This window comes from Cinclus cinclus, chromosome 28, assembly GCF_963662255.1.
Source record: "Cinclus cinclus chromosome 28, bCinCin1.1, whole genome shotgun sequence".
Classification (NCBI taxonomy): Eukaryota; Metazoa; Chordata; class Aves; order Passeriformes; family Cinclidae; genus Cinclus; species Cinclus cinclus.
In genome coordinates, this window is record NC_085073.1 from 3261676 (window position 1) to 3276041 (window position 14366).

The window sequence follows — 14366 nt, forward strand, 5'->3', positions numbered from 1 at the left end:
GAGGGTGGACAGGCCCTGGCACAGGGTGCCTAGAGCAGCTGTGGCTGCCCCTGGATCCCTGGAAGTGTCCCAGGCCAGGCTGGATGGGGCTTGGAGCAGCCTTGGGCAGTGGAAGGTGTCCCTGCCCATGGCAGGGGGTGGAACGAGATGAACTTTAAAGTCCCTTCCAACTCAAACCATTCTGTGATTCTCTTGTCTCTCTGAGGTGAGACTGATCTGGCATCATCAGCCAACAGAGAAATGAGAAAGCAGGTAACAGCCTGTCTGAGGTAAGAACATGCAAAACATGGCAGAAAAAGGACCAACAGAGAACTGTGAGGAACCAGGAACCATCCCACCTTCAGTGTTCTGAATGATCCGTTCCACCAGGACCGGGTACTTGGTGATGCGCTGGGTGACCAGGAGGATGCACTCCTGAACACCCAACCTCCTCACAATGGAACAGTTCCCAATTTTCTAGAAAAAAAGACAAACTCATCACACCCACTGTGCATGGTGCTCTTCTAACTCCCTCTCCATTCATGTGCTTTCTGCCCCAAAACACTTCTGCACATTGGACACAGCACCATGAAATTAGCTGCACTTTTCTACTAAAGCAAAATGCCTGATAGCATTCCAAAAATTGCCTTTATTACTGGAAAATATCTCAGGTATTGTTTTCAACTACTGTTAACTAAATGTGGAGCCAATCAGGGAAACTTCCAAATATGAACTGTCTGACTGTCTGCTGCTAACTGATCGCCCTTTATAACAGGGTCAGAGCTTACATACACAGAAATGTTCTGTGGTTTTAAAACCAGACCCAACCACCTACCAGTCAAATCAGATCAATAATGAAGAAATTAAGTGCTTATTTTACCACTGTATGCTCACCAATAGCCTGACCTACAGAAACACATTCCTGTTTAGAAAGGGAGGACTGTAAAGCACCAGTTAATCTGACTGCAGGTACAGCACACACGTGGCAGCAGAGGAACACAGAACCAAGATCTTTCTCTACAAGGACTGAAGCTACATGTTTTAATACTCTGGTCACTTATTTAGGTCCTTGGAAGTGAAGGGCTCTCACTTCAGAGGCACCTGGCTAAAACCAGCTATAAGTACAGAGCTAGGCTGGAAAGTTCACACAGTATCACTTACTGGTGACTGGAAAATGAGAATATTTAGGCCTCTGCAAAGCCATCTGAGATTCAGGTTACAACTTCCACTTGGGCCGTGTCTCTTCAGCCCTTCCTGTTAACTGCATGTTAATGTGCAGCAAACCACCCTGGAGCCAATCTTCTGGGTTTGGAAAGATGATGGAGTGAGCAAACCTGGCTAAGAGTCCCTGCTTTTTCTACAGCAGCTCATCAACAGCATTTATCATTGATTTAATTTATTAACAAACCAATCTACCCTGATGGCCACACAGCAGGACAGAGCCCTGAATAGAACAAATACTCTATTCCCCAGTCCTAGGTGCTCTCAAGAGCCTGCCTCAAATGTTACACTTGCTAATTGAGGTTTTGTCTCCAAATAACTCAAGAGGTCTAAAATACAAGAAGCTCACAGCCCACCAAATAATGAGAATATGCCTCTAACCCTGCTCATTCACATTTGATGGATCTTCAAGTATGAAACAAAGACCAGTGCAGTGAAGTATACTTTGCACAGAATAAGAGATTTCTAGTTACTGTTTACCTTTATTAAATTTTGGAACTTCTTATTGCTTTGGAGCAGGTCTTTGTAATGGCTAACAGCTTCATTGTGTCCACAACAGAACACACCGTATTTTTCTTTCATTCTCTCCCCATTTTCACCTGAAAACTAATTGGAAACAGAAGAATGAAAGACATGAATCATTCAGACTAAACCTACCTCCACTATAAACCCAGGTTTAACATGGTTTCTGAGACATTTCTGCTGTATTTCAATTTCTTCTGAACCAGAAATGAGAGATTTATGCAGTACGATACGTGAGGGATTGGAATACCGCAAGATAACCAAATATTAAACGATGGTTGTAATTTTAAAAAAGGATTTCTGGACCTCTGCACTCAAAAAGTCTGTGAACTGTAAAAGATGAAGGGCAAAAAAAATGGTCATGATATATGAAGTTGTTGCATCCACTCCATGCCAGAATGGTGCTAAAGCTGCCATGATTTCAAAGGATCCTGACTGTATTTTTAAAAGACCAGAATGAAGAAGTTTGGCTTTATCTGAAAGAGAGCCAAGTCTGGAATGGACTAGGAATATATTACTTTACTCTTGGAACAGCTGAAAAATAGAACCAAATAAGTCACATATTTCATAATGTGTATATGTGCGTGCCCAAAGAATATTTAATGACCATTTCATGTTATTTGTAACTAGATATACTTCTGGGAGTCACGCTCCCAACATTGCCTGGGAAGAGAACAACAAACCCAAAATGAAATCAATCTTTGCACCACATAAATTTACCCTCACAGGTAGCTTTTTAAATGCTTTATAGTGTCAACACCATTGGTAGAATTTAATTCACACCTGTTTTACCAAAAGGTCTCCAATGTTCTGGATTATATAATTTCGGTCACTGCCTTCTTCCAAGGATTCCTTTCGTCTCTCCTTCAGCTGGAGCAGGAATTGCCCGTGCATCTCCAGCAGCTCATCCACACAGGGGAAGAGCTTGTTGATGACTGCATTTGAGAACTGCAGCTCCTCTCTCATGGCTTTGGAGTACACCTTCAGCATTATTTTCAGTGTCCTAACATGGTGCATTTCAGTCTGCATTAGTTCTGGGCAAGGGGAAATACAGAAACAAAATCAAAAGTCATTTATATGCTGTGCAGTGAGCAGTGAGACATAAGAGCAGGCTCTGAAAGTCATGATCATCATCTTCACTGCAGTCTTTGCATCACTCATGGGAAGCTCTTAAATTTGCCTTGCTAATATCCCAGCCCAGCTGTGACTGACCCTACTTATTTAAGGACATCTCCCAGTGGCAGTTGAGCTGTTCCCTAATTGTACAGCTGGACTTTGCTGCTTACAAAGCAGCAAAAGAGCCCTACTGAAACCCACGGGATACTTAAAGGCAAATTCACACAAGGAATTACACACATTAATGCAGGTAACAGACTTGAAAACCTTCATTCAGTTTTAGTTTTCAAGCACAAGTCAAAATGGCAACCAACAAAAATGATTTCTGCTTTGTTTCACAACAGTGGCACTATGAAATAGAAGAAGTTTTAAAAATAACAAATACTCTTACCATAAATGACATCTTGCCTTTTTATAACATCTTTCCTTTGCCTTTTTGCATAAGGCTGTTCCACTGCAACACTCCAAGACTCTGCCTCAAACTCATGAGCATCTGTTTCTATTTCACTCCGGAGGGACACAGAATATGCATCTAGACCAAAAGCACATTCAATTTCAATTATTATTAAATTGTTTTTCACCATATCTCTCTTTACCATCAGAAACAGCAACAAAAGCAAACACCTCGATGCTGCTTTCAAACCCGTGGGAAAAGTCGCATAACAATCCTGAAAAGCACAGAAATTCCATACCTTCCAGAAAAATGGAGTCTGCTGTTGAAGGTGCAAGTGAGACAACGTCATCGGAAGTCTGCTTAAATTTTATAAAGCCTGAATCCCCTTCATCCATGTCTCCTGAAATTAGCCTAAATGGCCAAAGAAATTAGACCAGAGCAATTAAAATTAAAGATAAAATCCAACTCCTTTAACAAGCATCTTTTCTAAACTATAGCACAATTATCTTACAATAAATAAATAAATATCACTGTGCTCTTTTAACAGTTAAATCAACTTAGCAACTCCAACGCTGAAAATACTGCAGTTTAATTAGAGCAGCATGAGCAAAGCTTGTAACTTCTGCTATGACAGTTTACAAGGACATCACCTGGTGACAAGCCTCAGCCAGTTTGGAGTACAAAGGGCACTTTCTCTGGGAAGGGAGGATAACTGAGGCACATCAAAAGTAAATAGCTACTTAAAACAGCAGATAGCCTTGAGTTTGCCTACTATTTCAATGAAGGTATTCAGCAATTTAAAACACTGCTGCCTCCTACATCAGTCAGCACCAGCCCAACCTAGAATAGTTGAACTCAAACGAGATCACAGAATTTCACAGCAGTTCTCAAGACAAATACATCCATGAAAACCATGATCTAGATAGAAACACTCAAATACTGCATTATTTTATATAATATCTTTTGTGACGCAGGACAGAGGGTCTAAAGACAAAAAGGTAAAAAAACCAAAACACTGCTCAGGGAAACAACTTTTAGAATTAAAAGCTCAATAAAACTCTTTTGAGCTTGAAAACATGACATTGAGTTCTCGTTTTTCTTTTCACACTGGGGAGGTGGGGGGAAGCTGAAGCCAGTGGATTAGAAGAGAAGCATTTCACTCACCCAAATTTATTAACAGCTCCAGCAGTGTTCAGTGAAGGCTGGGAATGTCCTCTTTGGGTGATAGTCATCCCGAGGTTCCGGGACAGTGCTGGGGTGCCATCCGGTCCCAGGAGAAGACTTCGGGGCTGCTCCTTCAGAGAAGTGGCTAAAGAGGCAAAAATGGAATTGGTACTCAGAAAATGAGGCGTGCACTGCAGCTCGCCTGCTCTCAGCCCTCGCTCGGAATGCGGACGGAGAACTGACAGGATCTTGGATGTCAGGAGCTCATTGTCCAAAAAAACATTCTCATTCCATTTTCTTGAAAAGGAACCACAAAAAGACAGCTCGGGGTGAGCAGGAATCGCATTGCTTCTGCCGCTGCTTTTTGAATTTGTATTCCCCATGCTCACCACTGGCTGCCCTCAGACCTGGCACAGTAAAGTGGCCCCAGAGATGCTCTGTTTTTATACTACCTGTGATCCTTCTAGAAATGTAAAGCTGCCACTTAACTTACTGTATTGGCTAAATCAGCAGGTCTGAAGTGCAGGAAATTGGTCCCTACTGTGCCCATTTAGTGTGGAAATTGCAAAGTATCTTCTCCTTTAGTAAAACACCAGAACCTACACGCAATTATTCACACCCCACTGTATAAGGGCACAGAACATTTCATGGCAAACAAGAAAAATCAGAGATCACAGAAAAAAACCCACAAGTTCTTTGCAATGTTTATTGCTCACAGCGATTCATATCTGCATGCACACACACTGCACATAATAGATACCAGAGCTAAATTTAATTTTAATACTGCAGCTTTTTAAAGCTTTTTAAATCTAGACAGACGGTGAACTGGAAATATATTTGAAACTTTAATCACTATTACACAATACGTGGAAGCCTGTAATAGACTTATAAAAAATGGATACAATTATTTAGTACTAATGTCTGTAATAAATGGTAAGGAACGGGAGACAAAATACATCCTTTTAAAAAAGGAACTTCAGGGAAGTCAAAGACAAAGACTCAGCCAGACAATCTTTAGAATTGATCTCTGACAAGGTAGCTGCCCTGTTTCAAAGAGCTTTTAAGGACATGGGAGTGGGATCTCATGGATCACTGAGCCCAAGGCTCTGTCACTGCAGGGAGAGACCCAGCTCCTCTCCTAGTCCCATGTCCAGGAGGCTGCTCCAGGACCAGGGGGCTGCTGCTGTAGCAGTTCAAGGGGGTCTCCAGCTCCCAGATGAGGCTTATGAATCATTTTTCTAATAAAAACACTGGTGTCCACGCAGCCCTAAAAGTTCCCCTTTTCAGCCTGCCCTCCTTAATGTACCTTCACTAACAATTCTCTCTCCCACCTCTGCCTCGCTCAGTGAAGCAGAGTTAAATCAAGGTATTTGCAGCTCTTGTCATGAAACAGGTTTTTCCACATTTTTTCATATCCCATGCTCTATACCTGCTTGTCTCTCATTTCATCTTCATTGACAAAAGAATTGTTTTGGGGCTGCAGGGGAAGTTTTATCAATGACATTTAATAAAAATTATATCACCACACCTTTTCCTGCTGGAAATACCTTTCCCAAAACTTGTTTGGGTTTGAAACCTCCTGGCTATATACACAGTACGCTGTCACTCTACAACAAACTGGATAAACTGAGTCCTTTCCATCCCCTCCAAGCCCCAAAAGGAGACAAATATCTGAAAGATTTGCCCAGTCAGATTTCTTAAACAACGGCTTAATAACCAATGTCCCTGTGCTTCCATTTGGGGAAGTATTGAAATTCTTGGCCATCAAATTCACTTTTTGTGCTCTACAAGCCAGGAACATAAAGTTCTGTTACACAAGGATAGGCCAGACCAAAAAATCTCCAGAGGCAAAACATGGGGAGAGGGATGGGGGACACACAACACAGTTTATATCTCTCTTAAAATTAATTTTTCTTTTACATTGAGACAATATCTTTGGGTTTTTTTGCTGGGCACTGCAGTCTGCAGGGTTATGCTGTGGCTAACAACATACAATGCCCAGGTTATTAGCTGTTCCTTTAATTTCCAGCTTCTGCTTTTGACTAAGGAAAATGAGTACTGTGTGCCTAGCAGAGCCTGCACGGCCCACAAGCCATTTTCTGAGTTCAATTAGCACTGTCTGCACACTGCTGTGCCCCACATCGATCTCTGCTCCCCTCACACAGACCAGCCCAGGTACCACAGAGCTCCTCACCGACCAGCCCTACTGACTACTGCTCCCATTTTCATCAGCCCTTGCTTCCTATTTTAGTCTCTGCACTTTCTCCTAAATGCACAGACCCATTCTGGGTAATACAAACAGCCACTCATCTCCTTATAACAATTATCCCCTGTGCTGCCTCTTGGGAAGAATCATTTCATGAAGAGGACACCTTGCAATGCAAATGGTACCTGAAAGCACCTGAAACACCCAGAGTGATGCTCAGACATCCAAGTCAGCTGTGTTTGACACTCTCCTGCTCTGCTAATGCAGACCTTGTAAACATCTTGTAACATTAAAATGCCATTTAATACACATGTGACTGGGATGGTCTTTTACAGGAGCAAAAAGATATTTTAAAGCCTATGCTGCAATACAGATGTTCTTTATTCTTGCTTTTTTTCCTCTCAGATCCTTTTTTCCTCACTTTGTTTCAACAAAGATTTATGTTCAGACCATTAGTGCTAGCTTGTCTTAGAGATTTCTAGCAACCACTAGCTGCAGGCAAGTTTTAAATAGACAATTATGAAAATCTGATGTAAAACAAAGTTCACAGTTCTAGTCTTTTCAGAGGCCAGAGAATAGACAATCAATGAAAAACGAGCTTATTGATCCCTTTTCACCATGATATTTTGAGGTTACACAGCAAGAAGGTATAAAGAAAAATAAAAAGATAAAAAGATAAAAACACACAGGAGATTGCTAGGAGCCTCTAAGCCATTCCCAATAGAAAAAAAAATGAAACCATCTTATTAAAAGAGACCTTCTCTATACTTCAATAACACACCGTGTATAGCCTTTAAAACATATTAAAGAAAAAAAATGCAATCGAACAGATAAGCCTTGAGCACAGAAATCATTCTTTAGTACAAACCTGGGGAAATGCACTGGGGCGAACTTTGTGGAGATCCAGAAGGTCTGTGCTGCAAATCTTTCTGCTACAGGAAAAACATACAATATTCTTACACATCCAGACCAAACTTTCAGTCCAAAATGAATCAGATTTTTCCTATCCTACAGCATTAACTGTAAGTGAAGATGTTCACTGAGAATATAAAAGATTTAACACAATAACAGCTTTGATTTTTTCATGTGCCAGACAAATGACATATAGACATTAACACTTTGTATTAAATTCCACAAAGTATAAATCAGGCAGAAATAGAACCAAAACTGGAACTACAGCTGAATTAAAGCTATGATAATTAATTTATGAGATGAAAGCAACCCCTTCATGTTCACAGTCTTCACTGACACTTTGCTGCTGTTTAGTTCCTAGCAATACTAACTAAATTAATCCAGCCACTTTCATCCAAAATTCAAACTGTCCATTTCAAATTGCATCTTTGGTAATATTTGCTAAACTTCCTGCTTCTTGCAACACTAGGGTATTAAAAACCATTAAGATACACGTTATCAAAGATCAAAAGAAAATAAATTAATAATACAGGCTGTAACAAACTACTTTTGGGGAGCTTCCCTTCGGGGTTCCCATTTCTGACTGAATTCTTCACTCCATTTTGTGCCCCCACTCCCTCTCTGCTCTCTTCTGGAGTGGTTTGCCACAGCTGATTCAACCATGAAGTTTTGGGTGGTGGTGAAGAGTGCAAATGAAAGCATCAGTGCAAGTGAATTTTTTGGTTCCAAATAAAAATTCACAATGCCCTGAGATGCTTAAAATTATATATCAAAACCTCCACAAGAACATTTCTGCCCTCAGAAGAGTTACATTCTGTATCATCAAGGGCTGAACACACTTCCTCTAACCCCTAATTGCTCGGGTCTGAGCTGCTCTGCTTCCTCTTTTCCCCCTCACAGTACTCCCTAATCTGCTATCAGTCTCTGAAACCATCAGCACTTGCAGGTTAAAACAAACTAAAACTCCCTCAAGTATTATTAGTTATAAGGAGTAGGAAATGATTTTCAAAACCAATACCAGAACAAAAAACCCCAACAGATAGACATCTATTATACAACCTGTGACCTTACATGCAATCACAGGCACCACGGTGACAGAGATAAAAAATAAACATAAGCATAGCAAGACCAAGTTCATCACAGTTCACAAATGAAATCACTTATACTGCATTTTTCAATTTAGAAATAACATGCAACTGTTAAAACTAAATTATCCTCCACCCCTCATGCTCTTCCATTAGCTTTGAGATGGTACAACATTCAAAGGTACCATATAATTCAATTATATTCCCCCAAAAAAGTGATAGGTTTGAGGACTCTTAGTGCTAGTCACAGTTCTGGCACACAGGCTAAGTAATTCATAGTACAGCAGTAAAACGCTTTATTTTCCCTTCACACATCATCACTAATTACTGTAATAACAAGTTAATAACTACTCGATGCCTTGAAGATGTAGGGCAAGATTCTGTACTGATGTAAATTAAACCACTCGCATAAATTAAACTTACTATGTCAAGCCTTATTATAAAGGAAGAACAAATATTAAAGCCCACCTTGGGTCTGCTGCTGCTGCATTCAGTCAGCAAACTCTTGCAGTTCTTGTGGACATTCACTGCACAATCTGAAATGCACACACATAAAAAAGTCTTAATTATTCTTCTTTCCTGTCTAGGAAGAGCTAGGAATGATGGCACACAGAGGATCTTAATTTTGGGAGAGGTGCAGAGTAAGCTCAGGTGTTGTGGCAAGCATCCTGGTTGTGCATGTTCTGGTCTTGATTTTACAGCAAACCCTCGAGTTTGTTCAGTAAGACTGCACCACCGAGTGCAATTCACACATACAGGAACCAAGAGCCAGCCTGGAATGCACGAGCAGTTTTCTGCCCAACCTCCACTCAGTGGAGCACAGTTTTCCTCATCTTTGCAAAGGCCATTACCATGTCTCTCCATCCAAACCTGACACCAATCAAGAGGGCAGCAATTCTTTGGCTCCACAGGAATAGCTGCCTTTCTGCACGGACTATTGCTGGGAGCTGCAGTAACTACAGTAAATTAAAGATCAAAACACTCTCCAGAATCATCAGAGCATTACCAGCACCACAGCGTTACCACCCTTCCAGCTGCACAAAGGAATTGTTCACAGATACAGGAACCAAAGCAACCCTCTCACCCAAAAGCCATAAAACTATTAATAGTATAATAAAATCCACTATCTTTTATTTTTTTTCCCTCCTGATAATTACTTATTGAGAAAACAAGAGGGGAAGTGTTAGTGCCAAAAATTTCCTGCAACCTTTCTGCCCAGCTATAAAATAAGATCTTCCATCAAAAGCAAGCAGGACACCAAAAACTCAGTAAAGGACGCCAGGATTTATTTGCCTTTTGCCAGACACACCTGTTAAAAGAGAAATATAACAAAACTGGAAAAGAAGAACACCGTATCTGCTAGAGAAAAGCCAGTTTATGTTTAAAGCACAGAGGAAAAACTATTTAAAGTCTCTTCAGAACCACCCCCGCCTGGCGCCAGGACTGTAGATCTGCTTTAAGGCTCCTGGATAACCCAGAGATGCTCACTTGTGTTTTCCATATTTTCAGTAAAAAACAGAGAACAGAACCAAAACACTTACTTGGCTTTAAACACAAGTAAATTAATTAAGATATTTAAAAACAAGACTGAGAGAAAAACTGAGTGCACAGACCTGCAAGATGCTCACATGTTATACAACTTCCCCAAGTGTGGGAAATGAAGTGCAGAGTTCTGTTCCCAAGTGCCTGCCACACACAAAAAAAACCCCAAAACCTCCACAAAAACTATCACCTCCCACAACTTCTCTTATTTGGGATATTCTTACCACCACCACACCACACACCACAAACCGAAAGGCACCACATCTAATTTCAAATGTTATGTGCCTCTGCAAATGCATGAGAAATATGTATCAAAATTATCACCTATTAAAACTGTGTAGAGAAAAAGAAATACATTCATTATTTCAGCAATGATAAAGCCTCCACCTACCAGGAGGGAAGGAAGAGCTTGTTAAAAGACATGCCTCAACAACAAACAAGTAATTGACAATGGAAATCCCTTTTCTCCTGAGACAAAGAAACAAACTGTAGGACAAAAACCACCACACAATAGGAAACAGAGAAAATTCTCCATGATGTCAGGCTGGGTTGGCTTCAAGTCCTGCTCTCAGATGGGTTTCCCTCAGGGCAGAACAGGCAGCCTGATGGATGCCCCACGTTCCTACAGCCACTGCCTTCCCATACAGTCCTGAAATGCACGGAACTCCTCTAGAATTCTGTAATATAGTCATCTAGCAACATCAAATTTCAACTAGATATTCATATTCCCTGACTTTCACCCATTTCAACGATTACATTCAGTAATTGTTTCCCTAACAATGATTAGTAGGACCAATTGTACTTGAAAAGCTTGGGTTCCTTGTTAAGAGAACTGTAAAAGGGATTTCACTTAAAAACATATTTCAATTTTAAATCATGCCCTTGCTCTGTTAAAGATAACAGCTTGTGGCACTCTCAGTAGGCATTTTTCACTTAATCAGCTGACATATCTAATAGTGCTGTGTATGACTTCCCTCCACTGCTGAAAGGTTCTTTACACAGCACTGGAGAACATACTAGAAAACAGGAAAATACTACAGAAAAGCTGCAGGAAACTGCAGCTGAATCCAAGGATCTGATTCTCCATGAGACTATTTGAAATGCATTTACTTAATCATTTTGAAGTGGCATTATTTTTGCCCACATAAGAGAAATCTGAAACCTGCCAGAAGACTGTTTTACAAGCATACTTTGTTTTATAAAATGTGCTCCTGCTTCCTCTATTTAACACTTCTGCAGTGCTGAAGGAAGGCAACTCTAATTCAGGATTAGAAGGAGATTTTGAATACTAGTGACTGTGGTTTCATTTTTATTCATTTTATGCATTTATGCGGATTTCTGAATTTATTCTTATTACTCTGCATTCTTATTAAGTTTCTCTGAAAATGGTATCAGAGAACTGCAGGGGTGGAAAAAACAGCAAAGAGAAGAATGAGGGACATGAGGGACAGCAAAGAAGGGACAGGAACCTGCACACATGAAGGCTGGTGTTTAAGAGCAGAGATACACATGAAAGGTTGTTTACAGGTGTAGAGAAATAACAGATGTCTAACAGGTGTGAACTCAAAATGACAAAAAATTATTTCTGCATTTATCAGCAGCAGCATTTGGTCTTACTCAGATCAAGAATATAGCAGGTCCCAAAAAAAAAAACCAAAAAAAACCCAGTTCAATCAGCAAGTTCTTTCCATACTGCTGAAGAGGCACAGAAGATATTCCTGAGAAAGGCAGAGAGAAAAACTGAGAGGACTGCAGCCAGGCTCTTCCTTGCCTTCTCCTCCCTCAGTCACTCACTGAACATCAAGAAGATTAATTTGGCAGGGAAAAACAGACCCTCCAAAGGATTTCATCTTGATACAGACTATGCAGAAGGGCTGCAGCTCTGGCCACTGCTGACAGTGTCAGACAAAATGCCAACACACCAAAAAGGTCCAAGGATTTGAGTCACCTTGAGTGGATGGGGACAGGAGCACCACTACTACAGCTGAGGGTACCAGAGCAACTGAGCCACACAGCATGGAAACTGAGCAAACCCACCAGGGTTGTTCCTGGGCTTTTATCAATAGGTTTGGAATTAAGGCTGAGAATTTTGTATCACTTTATCCCGGATCTGCTGCGAGTGACAGGGACTGTCACTCACTTGAAGCATTTTGCAGGGGTCTGTGCCAAAGATGACCTAATGAGTGACTAAAGCAAAGACCTCAACTAGCAAATAAATATTTAAAAGGCTCATAAAATATCAGAAAAGATCCTGTTCATGACTGAGGGTAATGAATTTACTATCTGGTATATTAAAAAATCTTTCCTTATTAATGAGATGCTTTCCCAATGGCTCCCAGAAAGTAATTAACAGCCTAGGAGCACTTTACTGGGCAGCACATTACAACACCCAAAAGCATCACCCTGTTCACAGTATGAGAGGGCAACAAACCTGGCTGGAAAGGGACAGGCAAATTTTTTTCCCTCAGCTGGAATACCTTCCAGGGGATCAGACACTGCCAATGTCCTATAAATGTCTTCCAGAATTAGATTTCAGGACAAATCTATGACTCATCAGACATTATGAGTACTATGACCCTGACCTTTGGTCTGGAACAGTACTGCCCAATAAAATAATTCTTAAAAAGCTATTTGCAAACAACAATTCACAGGAAAAAAATGCTGTGATTAATATAAAATTCAACTACTGACTTTCTTTATCTAAAAGATTGTTTATTTTTTAAATGAAGATTAAAAAAAACAAACACTTTAAAGCAGCTAAGTTCAAACAGGGACAGATCTTAACAGTGGTTCTAATGATACAAGCAGTTCAAGGGTACATTCACCACCTATGAAATCCAACCAGCTGAAGAAAGCCAAGGACAAAATAGCCACCTTGTGAAATTAGTAATTTTATTTTTTTTTCCTGTTTTGAATTGTCCAATGCTCCAGGGATCAAAGAGAATCTCTTCCCTCCTTCCTTACCCTTACACCATACAGAGAACTCCTCCCTCTTGAACAGGCAAAGGGAACAACTCTCATATATGAATGATTAACACTGAACATAAACTCTGCATCTATACACAGAGATGCACAACACAACAGCCAATAAACATGTCAAACCACCACAGCATTCCAGAAAAAGCAGAGTGACTATGATAAAACTTCTCAGGAAAGAGGAGGAGTTTCAGTGGAACACCAGGAAGTTTCTGTATTGGGTAAATCCAGGTCAGGTATCTTGAGGAACTCAGAGTAGGTTTAACTTGGTCCTAGTGGCTCCAGTGGTCAGTGTTTACTTGTTTTCTCATTTGTCTAATTACACAGAGGCAGAAACCAAAAACTGGAAGGGTACAGGCAGACGAGATACTTCACATTCTGAAACAGAGACAGTCCACACCAGAGAGCAACAGCACTAAATTATCAAATTTCAGCCTCCCTGTTAAAGCATTCCTCTTTGTCTCCAAAACAACATATAATTACTTGCTCACTCTATCTGGTTTTATTGTCAAAATATGAGTTGGATGAAGCAGAGAGAGGAGTTGTGTGATTCCCAACAGTGAAAATTCCAATGGCCACAGGGTTGTCTTTAGGCACAGAAACACATAAACAACTGATAGTTCTGTTTTTTTAAACAATGCCAAGTAAAATCTGCATGTTATCCTAGAAGAAACTGGAGTCCAAATTCAATTCTCTCAGGCTGAACCCTTCCCCCAGTCTACGCTACAGAACTGAAGGAGCAACTATGACAATCATAAAAGGTATTTAAAATATTTCATAGGTAAACAGTAGGTGGAACTACGCCACACAATGTCTGATGGCTCCTGTTTGAGAGCCATGTTTCATGGCTCATGGGTTTTTTTTATTTTACCATGCCAAAAAGAAACTATTACTTTCATAACTTTAAACAGTAAGGGCCAAATAAAAAAGCCTCCCATAAAATTCCATTAAGAAGGGAGTGAAAAAGAACTAAGAAGCAGCCTTTTTTCTCTTGGTGACACACCAAATCTTCAATAATATTCAGAAATTACACTTATTTATTAGAGCAGCAAAACCAAATATAGTACCAGAAACATTTAGAAAGCTGTTTGTTTGAATCACTGCCTGCTTCCTTGCTCCTCCTCCAAAATCCATCACCATTCCTAGCTCCTGCTGGCGTTTCCTTTCAGCACACACAGGCTAAACTGATACCATCTCCCGCTCCTCTCCCCAAGGAGCCAGAGCCGTGGAATATTTAAAATGGGTCAGT

General features: G+C 40.5%; 1 protein-coding gene across 1 annotated transcript in view; it reads right to left on the reverse strand.

Moving 5' to 3' along the window:
• The window catches only part of ARHGEF18 (Rho/Rac guanine nucleotide exchange factor 18), a 39595-nt gene that overhangs the window by 13157 nt on the left and 12072 nt on the right, over window positions 1–14366 (reverse strand). Inside the window, exons 9-16 of the mRNA XM_062509967.1 lie at window positions 9068–9135; window positions 7471–7534; window positions 4397–4541; window positions 3531–3643; window positions 3230–3370; window positions 2506–2756; window positions 1681–1806; window positions 339–456 (exon numbers count right to left, since the gene is read on the reverse strand). Of these exons, the coding sequence (XP_062365951.1) occupies window positions 339–456; window positions 1681–1806; window positions 2506–2756; window positions 3230–3370; window positions 3531–3643; window positions 4397–4541; window positions 7471–7534; window positions 9068–9135 (1026 nt within the window). The remainder of the gene's footprint in view (window positions 1–338; window positions 457–1680; window positions 1807–2505; window positions 2757–3229; window positions 3371–3530; window positions 3644–4396; window positions 4542–7470; window positions 7535–9067; window positions 9136–14366) is intronic.